The sequence below is a fragment of the Octodon degus genome, unplaced genomic scaffold (genome assembly GCF_000260255.1).
Source record: "Octodon degus isolate 3935 unplaced genomic scaffold, OctDeg1.0 scaffold00015, whole genome shotgun sequence".
NCBI classification, from domain to species: Eukaryota; Metazoa; Chordata; class Mammalia; order Rodentia; family Octodontidae; genus Octodon; species Octodon degus.
In genome coordinates, this window is record NW_004524591.1 from 13,611,720 (window position 1) to 13,631,108 (window position 19,389).

The window sequence follows — 19,389 nt, forward strand, 5'->3', positions numbered from 1 at the left end:
GCATGTGGTGCTGGGGGATTGAACCGCGGTCCCTGTGCTTTGCTAAGCTTGTTCTAAGTAGGTGCTTTAGACCACTGAGCCATCTCGCCAGCCCCCCTTCCAACATATTTAAAATGTTTCTTTAAATCATTTATTTGGTACAGGGGCTCACTATGCAGCTCGGACTTGTAGTGATTCTCCTGTCTCAGTCTCCCTAATACTGGGATAACAGGTGTGTGCCACCACACCCGGTTTTGGTGGCTGGCACCATAGCACGGCATACAGTACTGGGGATTGAACCCAGATCCTAGCCCTTGCCAGGCAGGTGCTCAAACTGCTGAGCTATATCCCCAGAACCTCCAACATATTTTAATATGACAGATAAACTGTATATCTGTGTTTTCAGGTACATTTGAATTTTGGAGGGCTAAAAAACATCAAAATAGTTGATATCCCTCCTCAAATTCCACTCCCTATAGTCACCTTTCATTTCCTTGGGGATGATACTGCCTCAAATAAAAATTTGAGATTAAATCACTTGTCAGTCCAATTATTTAAATACAGGATGACCAAAAATTGCATACTGTTAATTTTTATGGGGGCCTGCCCATTAGCTCAGTTGTTTAAGTGTCTGCTTAGACAAAGCAGTGAGGCTCAGGATGCGGTGGTTCGATCCTCAGATCCTCAAGCCAAACCAGACCTGCCCTAAAGGCATCCTGAGGCCTCAAAAAAAAAAAAATCCTTCTGTTAATTTTTATAAGATAATGGCAAATAGAAAATAAATAGGACAATTTTATCCTATTTATTGAAAAAAATTTCTGTGTATATCTTAAAACATTCCATATATAACCCAATGTTGCAATCTGGATAATAGTAGCTAGTCTCATTGTGAATTTTTTTTTGTGTGTGTTGTTATCTTTCTGTGACCAACACTTTACACAATCATGTGGTATGTTCCTTTTTTTTCTGTGGATGATCTAATTTCAATAAAATGTCTACTCACTAAACGTAATGGTAAAGAAGATGTCAATAATGGATGTCCTGGTTGTTTTTCTTCTTTTTTTAAAATGTATTTGGTTGTTGCAGGGTCTCATAGTGCAGCTTGGACTTGTGGTGATCCTCCTGCTTTCAGCCTCCCCAGCACTGGGATTACAGGGATGTGCCACTACACCCAGACTCTGACTGGCTCAGTCTACCCTGGGGGCAGAGCTGTCAAGGCATGAGGTTCTAGGGATTGAACCATGGTCTCTGTACTTGCCTAAGCAGGCACTCTAGTCCACTGAGCTATCTCGCTGGTCCCATGGTTGGAGTTTTGTTATTGTCTATTTTTCAATTATTAGGTCTGTTAGACCTAATCTAAATTGTAAATGACTTTTTGAACCTCTATGTTTTGAATAAACAACAAATGTGTTCCAAATTGTTTGGTCCAGGAAGTGCAAGAATATTTTATAATAATAATTTTCCTTTCCTCACAGGGTAGCTTGGTAGGTGTTGGTTAACTCTGTCAACAACACTCATAGAATTATTATCATTGATCACTATTGGAATATTTTTTAGCTTTATTTCTTCTGTTCTATCATTTATGTGTTATTGATAGTTGAGAATAAGAAAATGTCTTTTTTGTCTTTCCATTTCACAATATAGACTTCCTCTCTGATATACAACAGTTCTCTCTTTAAGAAAGTTGTTTTGCAGGTCTTTTGGCACTTCCTTTGTATTCAGTCTCAGTGTCTCAAGTGTGTCTATTTTGTATTGTAAAAGAATATCATTGAGTTCTGGAGAAGTATAAAAATTATATCTAATATACTTACAATAAATTTTTTTTCCACACTTACAATAAATTTTTATAGATTGTAGCACAAAATTGTAGGTTATTTTTCACAAATAACACAAATTCATAAAAAAAATCAGACACAGTAGATTTCACTAGAAGGAAACATCAAAAGGGAATACATGGGGCTGGTGAAATGGCTCAGTGGTCTAAAGCACCTATTTAGAACGAGCTTAGCAAAGCACAGGGACCGTGGTTTAATCCCCCAGCACATGTCAGCCCCGCCCCCTGGTGGGCTGAGCTGGCCACACATACACACACACATAAATAAATAAAATTAAAAAAAAAAAAAGGGAATACAACGCTGCGCCAGCCCTGCCCCTGGGGTGCACTGAACCAGCGATTGAGACTGGGCATGGTAATTCACACCTGTAATTCCAGGACTTGGGAGGCTGAAAACAGGAGAATTACTACAAGTCCAGTCTACGTAGTGAGAACCTGTACCCTCTGTAGACCTCGTCCTTAAAAAAAAAGGGCGGGGGAGACAACTTACTAGGTTAAAAAAAGTATGCAAGAAATAATTATATAAAACAGACATATGAGTGTATCTTGTGCTAACAAGAATCAACTGGTTGAAATGATGCCTGAGCAACAGGATAGTTTGTAAACAAAAGCACTGCCTAAATCACACTTGGGGTAAACCGGTAAGTAGTTGAAGTGGTTATCAACCTAGAGTGATTTTTGTATTTCCATATTCTGACTTCCAGGAGATATTTGACATTATTTGGAGACATTGTTGATTGTCACAACTGGAAGTGTCACAATTGGTTTCTAGTGGGTGAAGGCCAGAAGATGCTTGAGTATCCTGCATTGTGTAGGACAGAAAGAAGCATTCATGCCCCCCTTCAAAGAATCATCCAGTCAAACATGTCAGAGATTCTGGGGCTGAGTAAATGATTGAGAATGTGTACTCTGCTTAACATACTCATTGCAGTATCTTTGAGAATTTTTTTCATTCTTTTGAGTACCAGTGTGGTGCTTGTGATTTAAGACATTCTTTGTCATGGAATGCCCTTATTTCTCCATCAATTTTTGAAAACTGTCTTTTAGGATATATTGGTCTGGTTTCATTTTCCTAGTTTGACATATTTCAAGTTTTCCTGGTCTTTAAATTTTCTTTTGGCAAGTTTGTATTCCCAACGAGTTTACCTTTGAAAATGATTTGTACTTTTCTCTAACAGCTTTTAAGATTGTGTCCTTATTGGACATAATGGGCTTTTGACTGGAATGTCTTGTGGAGTTCTTTTCTGGTTGTGGCTATTTTAGGTTTTATATTCTTTCTTTAGCTATGTGTTGAATTCTTTCTCTATACTTGGAAAGTTTTTCACTCTGAGTTTTTTAAACAGATTGTTGGGGCTGGGGAGATGGCTCAGTGGAATAAGTGCTTCCCTGGCAAGCACATGGACCTGAGTTCAATCCCCGGTTCCGCCAAAAACAAAAACAAAAACAAACCCAACAGATTGTTGAATTTTGTGTGTCTTTTGACTTTTCTCTAACTTTAGTTTTTGGTTTTTTTTGTGCAGTGTCTCACTATGCAGCTTGGACTCATAGTGATCTTCCTGTTTTCAGCCTCCCCAGTGGTGGATCTAACTTGAATTAGTCTTAGATTAATCTTTTTTTTTTTTTTTTTTTTTATTTAGATTCATTTAGTAGCTACTGGATCAGTGTTCCTAGTTTTTAATGCATCTTTAAGGATGTAATCTCTAAGGATGTGATCAAGTGCACATCTGGTAACTCTTCTTACTAGTTCACTTGTGCTGCTCATTGTTTTGGTAGAATTTTTTTCTCCAGAATTTCTATTTGGCATCTTTTTATGAACTGTAATTCTTTGGCAAATTTGTCATTCATGCTTTGAATAATTTTTTATTGTAATATTTTATTTGAAAATAAAAGAAATTCTAATATTTTCTTTACTCTTATTGATTAGTTTCTTTAGATCTCATCTTTTTGGCTGTATGATATTTAAGCTTGCTGAATTTGTTTCCTCTTTGATGATTTCAAGTAAGGTAACCGCCTGCATTTTTTTGTCCTCATCAGTGCCTTTTGTGCTTTGGAGAAATTGGCAGTTTTGGGAGACATTTTGTTGCCTTCCTTCCTTCCTTCCTTTTTTTTCTTTCGTGTGTGTGCCTATGATTGAGGATCAGTTGCAGTGGAGAACATGTGGCTAGTATGGAGGTCATTTTAGCTAATGTCTGCTTTCTGGTATATATATTTTGGATATCTGGTAGATATCTTGGATTTCTTTCATTTTTGGTAGTGTGTCCTCAGCTTAAATAGGATTAGACGCAGATACTGTATTACAAGAGGAGAGTTCTTAGAGGTCATAACAGTGTCAACAGATCCAACCATGTACTTGAAAACATAAAAATTTCAGTGTTTTATCAGTGCCAATTACAGACTGGACTGTACTGCTATCAACAATTAGATTGGGATGTGGAAGGACGGAGTAAAATGGAAGAGAAAAAGGAAGGGAGTAAATCAGGGACAAGAGATGTAAGGAAATAACATGAAAAAAATAGGTGATCAGATACCATTGGGGTTATCTTTGTGAAGAAAAGGGCTAGTATTGTTGAGGTTTGAGGGAAGACTTGTAGGAGTAGGAGCAGGGATGCAGAGAGAGAAAGGTGTTGAGGGGAGAATGAGATTGTTTAAGCCTCTGAATATGTTTACAGTTAGTGTTTGGATCTTGTATGCCCAGTTTTCGTAAGGTTTATTGTGACATGTCCTTGAAATGTACTGTTTACTGGCTAATTCTTACTCCTTTTTGCACTTGTATGTGCATCCTTGTTTTTCTTCAGTGCATCATTTAGAGTCCCTTTCTTATTCTTCCCTCTAGTTGAACATGATCTCTCCTATAAGTTTGAATTTTGTTTTTTCTGCATTTTAGCTTATATCTTTGGATACCCAGTAGAGAAGTAAAAGAATTTTGGCATTGAGCCTTTGTTAGAATTAAGTAAGTTATTGTAGATAGAGTGCTTAAATTATTGTATGTAAAGTGCTTATTGACATAGAATAAGTGCTTAATAAATGGTAAGCTTTATTCTGATCTACTTAGCATGCTTTTCTTAACAAATTGAATAATTTTGCTTTGTCTTTGTAGATTTATGGTGGATTATTTTCTGAAGATAAATGTTGGTACAGATGTAAAGTATTGAAGATCGTCAGTGATGAAAAGGCAGGAAATTCTATTTCTAAAATTTGATGCTTATTTAGTCCAGCACAGCTTAATCATAGTAGTCATAAGGTCTGATTTAGTGAAGTTATAATAAGGTCTGATTTAGTGAATTTATAAATTTATTAAAACAAAAAATAAATTTATTAAAACACATTTCCCTCCCTACTGAACAAGAAAGATTAATTCTTAGTCACCTTAGATTGTCTTAATAATAAATGATATAATTTGCAGATTACTTTGGAGGTGATTAGTTGGTTCTTTGTACCTCAGTTCTTAATGATTACATTTGGTTCTTGCTAATGAGTAACTTTGAAAGTTCATTTTATGGAGACGCTTGAGTAGGAAAAGACATTTGATCATGAAGTTAGACATCTGCTTTATTTAGTTATGAGTATTAATAGTAAAGGTTGATGGCTACGTTATTTTTTATTTTTATTTTTTCTGAATTTTAGGGAAGGGTCTACAGGGTGTTCAGGATCTCACTGCTAGATTGGACTCATAGTGATTCTCCTGTTTTATAACCTCCCAAGGACTGGGATTACAGGCATGCGCCCCCATGCCCAGTCTCAGTCGCCATCTGAGCGCCCTGGGGGTGTGGCTGGCATGGCAGGCCCAGATGGAACGATACTGGCCCCTGTGCCTGCTTGCAGGCATTTTACTTTTTTATTTTTTATTTTACTTCATTTTTTCCCCATAATTTTATTGAGAAATAAACAGCAATGAAACAGTTTCAAATCAAATTGGTAGGACAGTTCCAATAATTAACACATTGCATACTGCCTTCCTAGTGGTTATTTGTTGTACAAGTAGTAGACATGATAATATCCTATTTACAAAGACTATTAGAACAAATCGCTCTATTCCTTGAATTAAGAGAATGTAGCTACATATCTATCCTAACCATTTTGAATACACAGATACAAAATGGTCATTCATCTATATTCCCTTTTTTTATTTAGTTCCATCATTTAAATATTATAGGTGTGTGAACTCAGCAAAATATTCCAAAAATAGTCCAATAGCCCATAATAGTATTGGGTCTTTCGCTTGACTGGCAGTCTCAGAAGTTGTTGACCTGAGTCCCTTACAGCTCAACAAAACAACATGGCTTTATTTCTTGTACTTCGTTTTTATACTTTTCTGCTGGATGGTTAAGACCAAGATAGAGCAAGACCTATGTAACAAGAATTGTAGTTTGCAGGCATTTTAATCCGCTGAGCTATTTGGTCAGCCCTCTGCCTAGGTTAAATGAAATGAATTTTCTTTGTGTTAAGCTTCCTTATTTTTTATTTTGTGGAAAATTTTTAACAGAATTTGGGAAGATGAGATTCTTAATAGCTGGTTGTAACTGCACATTGTAGGTCATATACAAACATTTTTTAGGCTTTTATTTTTTGACATCTGCTTTGTGGACTTCAATATGTTTTATAAGATGTATATTTTATAAATATTTTCCTTGGTGTAATAAAGTGATAGGATGAAATATTTTTATGAATATTCTGGCTTACATTTTTAAAAAACTATTATTATAATAGATGATTTGTTTTAGTGAAATAGACATTTTTAGTAGAATTTTTCCACATAATTTAACAGTCAAGATTTTATTTTACATTTCTTCTTGAGTTGTCTTTTTAAATTTGGGGGCAAGATGACATTTGACTTTGTAAAACTTCTAAAAGTTTATTAGCTGGAGGTAAGAGTAAATTTGATCAGTTTGAGTCTCCCTGAAAGTGATCAAAGGAAATTTGATAACTTTGCTTTTCTTTTTAGATTTTATGGTTTTCCAACTTGTATTTAATGTTAATGGATTTTAACATTAGAAGTGATAAAGGAAGGCTATAGTTTAATAAACTTATGTGTTTATTTTTAATACCAATGCTTTAAAAAAACCCAACAAAGTGAGAAGTGGTACCATTGGAACTTAATGCCTAATGTAGAAGTTACTGATTACATGTATTTTCCTTATTTTGAGGATATTACTGGAGCTCTGTTTCTGAATCTGTTTTGTTAATTTAAGGTAAAGTGCTATCTCAATTCATAGCTGATTAACAGAAAGCAAAAAGTTGTGGTTTCTTTGAAGATACCTAATTGAAGTGCAATGTTAGTATTTATGTACAATTTTTTTTGTAGTGTTTGGTGCGTTATATTGACTACGGAAATACTGAAATTCTAAACCGATCTGACATAGTAGAAATTCCATTGGCACTGCAGTTTTCTAGTGTTGCCAAAAAATATAGACTTTGGGGACTACAAATTCCTTCTGGCCAAGAAGTCACCCAGTTTGATCAGGTAACAAATTTTAAATATTCTTGTAAAGGAAAATAAAACTGAAAAATTTGAGTACTTTATAGTTAAATCTCATTAACTGAGTTTAATATAAAAACCTTAAAATAATGAAAAACATGAATTATAAAGTAATTCAGAGCTGGGGGATAGCTCACTGGTAGAGCACTTGCCTAATATGTGCAAGGTCCCTGGCATGAGACACACGTAAAACATAAAATAATTAAAAAGCAGTTATATAACTGTGCTCATCTTTGCTAGGTAAGTATTTCTGATGAATAGGTATGAGTGATACTTGAAATATATATGAGTGTGTATGTATTAAATAAAATGTGAATAGTTCCTTATGGTGTAAAAATTTAAAATGATTGTAATTGTATGATTGAGGAAAATAATGCATATGGTTACTCTGTTATGATTTGTTTTTGTAAAGCTACTAAATAAAAATGACCTTTAATCTATGCCTAGCAATAAATAGCATAAATTTAAAATTAGTGGGGTTATAGTTAGTCAGATTTCAATGTTTTGGAAGAAGCTCATATAATTTGTAAAATAATTGGCAACAATGTTTTGCTAATCTTGATTCTAGTTTATATTCATTTCCATTAAGTTATGTATGAGTCAGTAACATTTGGAAGACATTTGATAACTTCAGGGGTAGATTTATCGGCATCTTATCTCCTTTTAAATATATAACACGATAATGGTGTTTCTTTTGGTGCGTGGTAGTACTGTTGAGGGATATCACATTTCAAAATAATCAGATTTGTAATTGTTTTATATAGCAACTCCAGTGGCTTATGTGAAACTTCCTTAATTGTTAGAAGGATCACTGATTGAAATTTGTAACCTTTGTACACTAATATCTTGGTTCACAAATGTTTCTGTTTGCAGACAATTTGGTTCATAAATCAAAACAGCAATTTTCTGTTTGCAAACTCCATATTAGTTGATTAACATGACCACAGCCATCTTCACCACACAAACACAAAGGCAGCCATCCCCCACCCCCAAGTTATAAAACATATTGTTAACCAAAGGACTTGCTTTTCGCTTTTAGAATGTTGTAGGTATGTTTAATGTTAAGTTTGTCTATACTATAATTGCATAGAAGACACATTTCTAGCCAGGCATGGTAGTGCACACCTGTAATCCCAACACTCAAGAGGCTGAGGCAGGAGTATTGTTACAAGTTTGAGGCCAGCCTGGGCTACATAGTGAGTTCAAAACCAGCCTAAACTGCATAGTGAGACTTTGCCTACAAAATCAACATAACAACCTCCCCAAAACATTTCTGCATATATAACTCACACTTCAGACTTCTGTAAAGTGTAGGTATAAAAATTATACCTGAAGTTTTGGGTTTAAAAATCAAGTTTATGACTTTTTAAGTAAACATGTAAGAGGGTAGAGGGTTGTTTTAAACTTCTTTTTTTTTTTTTTTTTTGTTGCTCGAATGCCTTCAGGGCACTTTTGGCCAGCGGGAGAGGTATGAGGTTCAAACTCCAGCAACCTGAGGCTGACAGCTTTGTGGAAGCAGCCACTTAAAGGCCTGAGCTAGGGCCAGGCCCCCTGTTTTAAACTTCTTGCAAAATGCTCAGAACCATTAAGTTCTTAAATTTATCATCTTTAGCATTTATGTGCTCTCATCTTACAGATGAAGAAATTATGGTCTACAATTATATGAATTAAAGTCTAAATGCTAACAGTGCACAGCCAGGGTTAGAATTCAGTCTGTTGCTGTTTTCATAGTACGATGCTATACACAGATATGTGTTGAAGACAAACATGAATTGAGAAAGAAGTATTTTTTAAAAAGTTGGTTTTGGATTGAAGGTATGCACTTCAGAATTTATATGTTTAGCTCAGTAAAAGTATCACCAGTTAGACTTAACTGGCAGACTTCTCTGGAAAATAATTTACTTATAAATATCTTTGTTTAGAAAATGTATGTTTAGTCAGTAGTTTTCAGCTTAAGGTTCAGTTGTGATTTCCTATTTGAAGTCTTTGGTGACACACCCCATCTGTTTCTTTGCATGTTTTAGTCACTATATTTAATGTATGTGGAGTTACAATTTCTTTCCTCATGTAGTAGTTCTGTAGAGACGACTTGTCTTGGTAGTTAGAAATATTTTATTCACTTTTTATGTCTAATCTTCTTGCCTGTTAGGTGTTAGATGAATATTTTATGACATTTAGATGAATGGACAAGGTAGGGATTCAGTAAAAACAAAAACTTTACATGCTTAAAGGAAGTGTCCTGGACACTGAAATATATTTCACACATTTTTTTATTTTTTTTTTATTTTTTTATTTTTTTATTTATTTGAGAGAGAGAGAGAGAGAGAGAGAGAGAGAGAGAGAGAGAGAGAGAGAGAGAGGGGTGTGTGTGTGTGGCCAGCTCAGCCCACCAGGGGGCGGGGCTGGCTGGCATGTGGTGCTGGGGGATTGAACCGTGGTCCCCTTGCATTGCTAAGCTTGTTCTAAGTAGGTGCTTTAGACCACTGAGCCATCTCTCCAGCCCCATTTCACACATTTTTAAACTGACACCTTTTACACCCATCTGGCTTCATGACTGAAATTTTGTTTTATTTTTTCTGTATTTTAGGGAAGGGTCTACAAGGTGTTCAGGGTCTCACTACTAGATTGGACTCGTAGTGATTCTCCTGTTTACAACCTTCCACTTGCTGGGATTACAGGTGCACACCACCATGCCCTGTCTCAATTGCTGTCCCAGCCGCGCCCCAGGGGTGGGGCCAACATGGCAGGCCCTGAGATTGAATCCCCGACCCTTGCACCTGCTGCATGGTTGAAATTGTTATCAGAATAATGCTTACTGCTGCTGAAGATACAGTGCTGACAATAAAGCAGTGATTAAATATTTCATATATGTGTTTCATACCTCAAGGATTATATGTAGAATCCAGAGAATGAAAGCTAATGACTGTTCTTTGGGTTAAATAAGCATGTTAGCCTGGTTTCTAATATGTGTATACATAATTAGGTAGAGTGAAATAATAAGCAAATGAAGCTTTCTTGTTTCTGAACACAGTTGAGAAATTTGAAATGCAGAACAAATATATCTTGAAAAGTGACATTAATCTTTTTTTAGTGATTGAAAGCTCTATGTTCTAGATCCATTGGTTTAATCTGAACCCAGGATTTATTTAGGAGTTAAATTCTCTTTTAAATTATTAAATATATTTAAAAGGTAAATATATATGTTTCTGCCTCTACAGAGTTAACACATTTCTCGTGTTCTGTGCTATTTTCAAAAGAATATATGATGTTATATATATGGCAAAATATGGTATAAAACGTCTAGATGTAGCCTACTTTTTCATTCTTGTTGCTTAATAGAACTAAGGGAAACTCAGGTTTTGTTTCAATTTCAGGGTTTGTCTTTATGATTATATGTGCTTTAGGGATCATCTGGTTGAATATGTATTAATTGTGATTAGTGAAAATAAAAGTTTTACTTCAGAGAGAAATTTAAAAATCAGATTTCTGCGTAAAATATTGAACAAGGGAATGGCATGATGGCACATACCTGTAATCCCAGCACTTGGGAGGTTGAGACCGGATTGCTGCAAGATCAAGACTGGCCTATGGGCTACACTTGAAAGTGAGCTCAAGGCCAGCCCCAAATTGTGTAGTGAGACTCTGCCCCACCCCCGCAAAAAAAATCTGAAAAGGGGTTCAGTGATTCCTTTCTTTTTTTTCTTTTGTGTATATATTTAATACAGGGTCTACAGGGTCTCACTACACAGATCAGACTCATAGTAATCTTTCCAATCAATTGCTGTCTCAGCATGCCCTTGGGGTGGGGCTGGCAAGGCATATGGGGATCAAATCCTGGCCGCTGCGCTCGACCTAAGCAGGCGCTTTAGTCTGCAGAGCTATTTGGCTGGCCCTGATTTCTTGGTTTTTAAAGAGTTTTAGTTCTTTAAGTGTGTCCAACTTACATTTTCTAGTTTTTTTGTTTGGTCTCTTAAAAAAATTGATGGTACTAGAGATTGAGCCTGGGATCTTTGCACTGAGCTACATCCCTGCATCTTTTTAAATTGTGAGATGGGGTCTAACTTAAGTTGCTAAGTTGCTCAGATTAGTGTTGAACTTTGTGATCTTCTTGCCTTAGCCTTCAAGAATATTGGCATTACAGGTGTGAATCATTCTGTCCCTATCTTGTCTTGTTTTAAGACTCTTATTTTATTTTTGGTATGATTTCTTTGGTTAGCTTTATTTATATGCATTTTATATTTTTATATTTGTCTAGTGAAATATCTAGCTAAAAATAGAACTACAAGAGAGATAATGGCCTATCAGTTTGTTTCCCTATTTTAAGGAAGATACGAAGCAGTAAATTTAAGCAGTATCTCACCCACTTCGTGTTTTCAATGTATGCTTTATAGATTCTGAAAAATTAGTAGTTTATAGTATAGGTGGGAATCAGGGAAGAACTTACAGAAATTTAGGAGAACTAATTAGTTTATATCAAAGTAACTCTGGGAATTACAGATTTCTGGAAGAGTAGAAAAGCAGAAACATTCTAGTTTCAAACTTGTTTTAGTTGTACCTTTCCTTAGTTGTTATATTAATAACCCATAATTGAAAATTAGCAAGCACCTAATTTCTATGCCATTTATATTGCTGGTGCACCCTTAAAAATTATATTTAAGGGGCTGGTGAGATGGCTCAGTGGTCTAAAGCACCTACTTAGAACAAGCTTAGCAAAGCACAGGGACCGCGGTTCAATCCCCCAGCACCGCATGCCAGCCAGCCCCAACCCCTGGTGGGCTGAGCTGGCCACACACACACAAAAGCCTAAAAAAAAACAAAACTATATTCTCTAGGATCTCAAGGACTAACTAATCAAGAGAGGGAAAGGAGAAGAGCTAGGAAACATGACAAGGTCAAGCCATACGGTTATATGTAAAAGATGAGCAAGGCAATGATCCTGAGAATCTTCAGAAGATTTTTGAATCTAGCAGTTAATTGGAAAGATTCTCACCCTGATTAAATATATATACTGATACCTGTGAACTAAGCTACTGCACTGCAGATGGTAATTTGTAACAGTAGTTTCATGTTTGGAGTGCCTGTCATTCTGGTATTCTGAATATGGGCGGCTTGTCATGACATGCCATTTACTGCTATGATGTCTCTCGGGTAGGTGGATGTTCAAGAAGAAGGGGGTGGTGAATGAAAGCAAGAGACAGGAAAAGGAATATTGTGGGACTGTCCTGCTTCAAGGTTGTATATGATGAGATTTTTGGACTTATGTGCAAACATGAGAAGCATAGAATTCTTTATCCTATTTTTAAAATATAATGTAAATTAAAAAATGTTTTTATCATATTATGCAGGGACTTAAAGTTCAACATATCAATACTTGATGAAAAATAACTGCTCCTTATTATGCCTAAGATGTTTGAAATGCAGAGAGATAGTGAGGTTAAGCTTAATAGCCTAAATCGTTTGATAATAACAATAAGCTTGTCTTCTGGATGGTTAACAACCTAGTTTGCAGACCAAAATTAGAGAAAAAGGAGGGTTACAAGGAAAGCCAACATTTTGGCCCTAGCCTTCTAAGGTCAATTAAGACTCAGGACATATGAGAACTTGAACTGTAACGTCATGTACCTTGGTAGTGTCCCAAATTTTCTGATCAAGAAGATTATGGGGCCAAAGAGGAAAGTCATTGATGACATAGAGTGTGCCTAAGGAGAGTCACATGGGGAGAAGACACTCCCTCAGGCTTTCACAGAGAGCACATTGGTCAAGCAATGGCCGTGACTCATCCACATGGCTGCACTGATAAAGGTTCTACAATCTGAGGTACAGGATCTCAGGATAAATCCTGAGGGCATTTTATTGACCTTCTCAGACCAAAAAGCTACAACTCTTGTTGCATAGGTCCTGCTTTACCTTGGTCTTAACCATCCAGTAGAAAAGTATGAAGACGAAATAGAGGAAATAAAGCCATGCTGTTAAGTTGAGCTGTGGAGGACTCAGGTCAATAATTTCTGACATTGCCAGTTAAACAGAAGACCCAATGCTATAATGGGCTACTGGACTCTTTTAGAATATTTTGCTGAGTTTACACACCTATAATATTCAATAATGGAACTTAGAAAAAATGGGGTATACCAATGAATGTCCATTTTGTATCTGTGTATTCAAAGTGGTTAGGATAGATATATAGTTGCATTCTCTTAATGAATAGAATGATTTGTTCTAATGGTGTTTGTAAATAGGATCACAAGTCCACTTCTTGTACAGCAATTTACCACTGAGAAGAATATATGCAGTGTATTATTTGTTGAAACTGTACTTCCGATTTGATTTGAAACTGTCTCATTGCTATCTGTTTATCAATAAAACTTTGAAAAAAATTATATTTAAAAGCTTTTAACGTAGTAATTTGTAGCATCTCATTTTCCAAAATGGCTGTTTGTTGATTTAAAAAAAAATGGTTGATGTTTTGTGCGTTCAATTTCTGGTTTTCTGCTCCTTTTCTTGTTTGCAACACCATGAAACCTGATTTGCTGTTAAACATTTTTTAAAGTTTTGTTGAAAATGAGTACCTTTTCTAGATAACAAATTCATTTTCTGAATTATAGCTCAGAATGTCATTATATTTAGTTGGGACAAAAACAGCACAATGTACTGGGTTAAAAAATTTTTTCTAGGATATTTCTTTAGTGTATATTTATAAATTTATGAATATGGTTATCTCTGTGATGACTAACTACTGCTGAAAAGGAAGATTTTAGCAAGTGCATAATTGGAATATACATGTACAAGTATATTTGCATGTAGAGACACCAAGGGAGGTCATGTATGTTTTGGAGTGATGAAGTACAATGCTTGGAAAAAATGGCTAGAAATGTAGTGAATAGAAAAATGTGTTGAAGTATTGGTTTATGTCTTCTTTTCTATCTTAGGGCAGAACCTTTTTGGGGAGCTTGATTTTTGAAAAGGAAATAAAAATGAGAATTAAAGCAACCAATCAAGATGGAACAGTTATTGCTCAGGCTGAATATGACAGCGTGGATATAGGAGAAGAGGTGGCTAAGAAAGGATTTGCAGAAAAATGTCAGCTCACTTCTAGCACCAACATCTGTGAAGAAAAAAAATCAGATCCTAGTCAGCTTGCTCTCAGGAACCTCAAGAATCCCATTCCCTTGTGGGGTCACAGATCAAATCAGCCACACTTCAGTAGGCCAAAGGGGCGCGTAAGTGGGAAGCTGACTCTTAACTTGAAGAATGAAAATGATTCAGGGAATCATATGACATTTTCAAAGTAAGAATATGATGGAATTTTTAGTTTTAACAACTTTCAAATGTATAGTAGCCCTTGTAGAAGTGGATGCTTATGCTTTTGGAATATTATGTCAGTAATTTTGGTGGATGATACTGATAATATTTTTTCAAATATGTTCCTTTGCTTTAGCAGCAATATTTTCATTAATGAAGTTTGAAAGGAAAATCATTCCAGAAATTTTTAAAGTTCACAAGTAAATTTTCATGCCAAATCCTTTGAATAAGTTTATTAAAAATCTATCTCTAAATGTGAATTACTCAGGCATAAACAGAATTTCTTATCATATTTGAAATTGGGACAGGGATGTAGCTCAGTGGTAGAGCATATGTTTATCACATATGATTCTCTGTTTTGAATCCATAGCATCAAAGAAACAATTGTTGATTTTCTTTGGCTATATATTTTTTGTCTTTTTTAACAAAAGAAATGTTCTTCAATCTTTCTGTGAAAACGTGTTGTGATGGAATATGATTATTCTGAAGGAGTTCACCTTTAAACATTTTTATTTGCAATTGGTAATAATTAAACATATTTATGATGTACCATGTGACATCTTCATACAGGTATACAATATATAATGATGAGATCAGGAAAATTGGCACATCTCTCACCTCAGGCTTGTATGATTTCTTTAGGGCTTCCCTTGGATAATTTTGAATTACCAATTTGAAGGAACAATCACATTTATTTATATATACAGTATTATATTTTGATTCCATATTTTGGGTAATGCAGTGGTTTTATGAGATAGTATCAGTACTTTAGGAACAGAACTGTCAAATAGGATGAGGATAATGGTGGAAGGTGGAAACGCGGTTTATTCTGTTCTCTGGAATTGGTAGTACCATGTAGAATTTGGAATGTGGGAGAATTGGAGACATTACTTTTGAAGTGTAATTAAGTCGTAAGACAGTCTGTATTACATTAAATAATTTTTAAAATACTGAATTAGATAAAGATTTCATTTTCCAATATTAACTCTAAGATACGGTGTAAAATGATATAAAACCCTAAAATTTTAACTTGTGAACTCTGTCGGTTTTACACAGTTTTTGAGAAATTAATTTTATTTTTAAAAGGGAAAGTTTGGCTGTTGGTGCCTTTAATTTAGGATCTAATGTCAGCCTGGCAAAAATAAAGCAGGACCAGAAGCTGATTGAAGAAAATGAAAAACTTAAAGCTGAGAAGGAGAGTCTTCTTGAAAGTTACAAGGCATTAGAATTGAAAGTAGAACAAACTTCTCAGAATCTGCAGGTAGGTGGCAAAAAGTGTTATTTGACTTTTAAAACCAGAAATGCTGACGTATGAGATGTTTTTTCTAAACTAAAACCTTAGTATTCAGGTTTAATTGCAATGTTGGTACTTTGTGATGATTAAATGAGTTTTGAGTTGCCTAAAAGCTTTGCCATTATTGCCTTAGGGTAAAGAATATTTAACAGGGAAATTTGCATACTAATTTGCTCTTACTTAATTTCTGGTCAGTTTTTCCTCTTTTCCTTCCCTTTCTTCATATTTTTCTTTCTTTGTATTTGCTTGTAGATGATTATTTTCATATAGTTCATACTAATAATTTTTAGATTTCATGGAAGTTTAATCATTTCTCATTTCCATTTTGTTTTGAAAGATTTATCAGGAAAATTTTCAAACATTCCAGGAGAGAGAAATGAACAATTTGTCTTCATGTGTTCATCATCCGTTTTTTTCAGACTTGGGTTTGGCAGTCTTTTCTTAAATCTGTACTTCATGGATTATTTTAAAACAAATTCTATTTATATTTCATATTCTTCAATATGTAACTATAGCCAATAGAAAATAACTTGTAAGAAATCCAGTGGCTGATATTGTAGCTCAGTGGTAGAGTGAATGCCCTAATTTTAATTCCTAATGTCCCCAACTCACAAACAAACAACCCCCTCCCACAAACCACAGCCATAATATTGTATATACAGAAATTAAGCAAGAATTCCTTAATGTCATTTAACATCTAGGTAATGTTCAGGTTTCTTAAACAGCCATACAGAAGCCCTTTTACAATTGATTTCTTCCAATTATGACCCCAGTTAGGCTGATACATTGCATTTTGGTTGATTTTTCTCTTAAATGCTTAATCTACATGCTTGTATTCTTTATCTTTTTTTGTTTTTTGATAATGTCTTAAGATATTTTTTCCACAGTCAGGGTCAGTTTTTCCCCCACTTCCAGAATAGTATGTGGTTTGTTTTCTTTCTTTCTTTCTTTCTTTCTTTCTTTCTTTCTTTCTTTCTTTCTTTCTTTCTTTCGAGTGGGGAGATTCACTGGGGATTGAACATAGGGTCTTGTGCATGTAGCCAGGCAAATGCTATACCACTAAGGTACATTTCCAGACCGTGTGTGGTTTTCATGGGTTCTTTTTTCTGACACTACACATAAGTTCTCTAATTCTCTTAATGCTGCTGTGACCCTGTCTAACAATTCACTTCAGTTCTGGCACTAACGTTTTTTCCACTATTTTTTTTATTGGTAATACAGATTACTGGGTTTCATTTTGGCAGATTTATACCCTGAATGTGATGTACTTTGATCATTTTCACACCTGTGCTTTACTCCCTTTGTCCTGTCACTCCTCTGATTTCATTTTAATTTTTGGGGATTGAATATATACAGTATATTTTGTTTGTATTCATCCCCCATTACTGACACCAGTTTGTATAACTTTTAATGTTCTATTTAACTATGCTTAGAAATCTTTTAAATAATAGCAGATAGCATTTCTTATTTGAATCTTACTAGGATTTCTTGTTCCTTTTAGAAAGAAAAAGAAGCCACTATGAATTTGACCAAATATTTAGAAACTAGCCTGAAGACTTATATAGGAACGAAAATGAAAAATCTGGCCACTAAGGTGGAACTGCTAAAAGAAATTAGGTATGTAAGAGTGCCAGTTATTTGGTGTGTTAAATTGTGTACCCATTATTTTTGGTAATCTTCTTCCCTGACTCCCTTTCCTTTGTCTTTCTCAATTCAATAATTCTTTCCTTTTGAATAGGTTCATTCCTTTTTACCAGTGTCTATTGTACCCTTAAGATTCCATTTTTCTCTTTCATGTCCTCACACTAAAGAGACAATACAGTGTTGGTACATGTGGGTCTGATTTATTTCACTTAAGAGTATGTTCTGTAGCTGTATGCATTTACCAACAAAAGACCCAAATTTATCCTTTTTTATAGCTGAGTAATACTCCTTTGTGTATAAATATCACATCTTTCTTATCTGTTCTTCAGTTGATAGGCATCTGGGTTGTTACCAGGATTTAGCTATAACAAATTGCGCTGCTATAAACATGGGTGCACATATGTCACTGTGGTGTGAGGTTTTGAGTTCTGGAAAAATATCCAGGAGGGGAATAGCTGACTTGAACAGGATCTCCAATCCTAACTTTTGAAGGAATCTACACACTGATTTTCATGGTGGTTGTAACAGTCTGCATTCCCACCAACAGTGCAGAAGGGTGGGTTCCTTTTTCTCCACAGCCTCTCCAGCATTTGTTACTGGCTGACTTCTTCATGCTAACCATTTTTTTCTGGGGTAAGATGGAATCTCAGTGTTTTAGTGATGTTGAACATTTTTTCATATATTTACTTGCCATTTGTATTTCTTCTCTGAGAAGTGTGTATTCATCTCAGATGCCCATTTTTGGATTGGGTCTTTGAATTGGGAGCCTGATTTTTTAAAAAATTCTTTGTATGTTATAGATCAAAGGCCTTTGTCTGAAGGATAGTCGGCCATAAGGTTTTCAACTTTGTTGGTTTTCTTTTTACTCTGTTGGAAATTTGCTTTGAAATGCAGAAACTTTTCAAAAAGATGAATCCCAGTTGTTGAGTCCTTGAAGTATTTTCCATGTAGTTTGGTTTTTGTTCATGAGCTCTCTACCTATCCCTGTGTTTAAGATTTGTAGCTACCTTTTCCTCCAGAAGATTTAGTGTTTCTGTTTTAATATTTAAATCTTTGATCCATTTTGACTGTGGCTTTGTGCATGGTGATAGGCATGGGTCTAGTTTTAGCATTTGGCATGTGAAAAGCCAGTTTTTCCAACACCATATATATATATATATTTTTTGCTCCGAATGCCTTCAAGGCAAGTTTGGCTGGCTTGAATAGTGGGGATCGAACTACAGCAACCTGAGCCTGACTGCTTTGTAGAAGCAGTCACTTAAAGAACTGAGCTAAGAGGCAGGCCCCCAAACAGAAAGCAACTTTTTTTTTTTTTTTTCCCAGAACCTGGGATTGAACTCAGACCCTTGCACTTGCCAGGGAAGCACTTATTCTACTGAGCAATCTCCTTGGCCCAACACCACATTATTAAAGAGGCTATCTTTCTTCTGGAGAACCTGCTTGGCCCCTTTACCAAAGATAAGGTGGCTGAGTGTTTGCAGCTGTGTCTTTATCTTCTAATCTGTTCCATTGATCCTCAGATCTGTCTCTATTGCCAGTACCATGCTGATTTCATGATAGTAACTTTATAGTATAATTTCAAGTCAGGGATTATGGTAAGTCTTACCTTTTCTTTGTTTCCCAGGGTTGCTTTTGACATTCTGGGTTTCTTCTGATTCCAAATGAGTTTGAGGAATGTTTTATGTATCTCTGTGAGCTATACTAATGGTATTTTAATCAGGATTGCTTTGAATCTGTATAACAGTTCAGTAGTATGGCCATTTTCACAGTGTTGGTTTTTTCTCTCCAGGAGTATGGAATGTTTTTTCCATTTACTCAAATCTTTTTAGTCTCTTTTCTCAGACTACCATAATTTTCACAGTA

At 35.3% G+C, this 19,389-nt stretch overlaps 1 protein-coding gene across 1 annotated transcript in view; it reads left to right on the top strand.

Moving 5' to 3' along the window:
* The window catches only part of Stk31 (serine/threonine kinase 31), a 101,230-nt gene that overhangs the window by 11,531 nt on the left and 70,310 nt on the right, over positions 1-19,389 (top strand). The window contains exons 5-9 of the mRNA XM_023709853.1: positions 4,911-4,985; positions 7,116-7,274; positions 14,216-14,574; positions 15,675-15,849; positions 17,384-17,499. Of these exons, the coding sequence (XP_023565621.1) occupies positions 4,911-4,985; positions 7,116-7,274; positions 14,216-14,574; positions 15,675-15,849; positions 17,384-17,499 (884 nt within the window). The remainder of the gene's footprint in view (positions 1-4,910; positions 4,986-7,115; positions 7,275-14,215; positions 14,575-15,674; positions 15,850-17,383; positions 17,500-19,389) is intronic.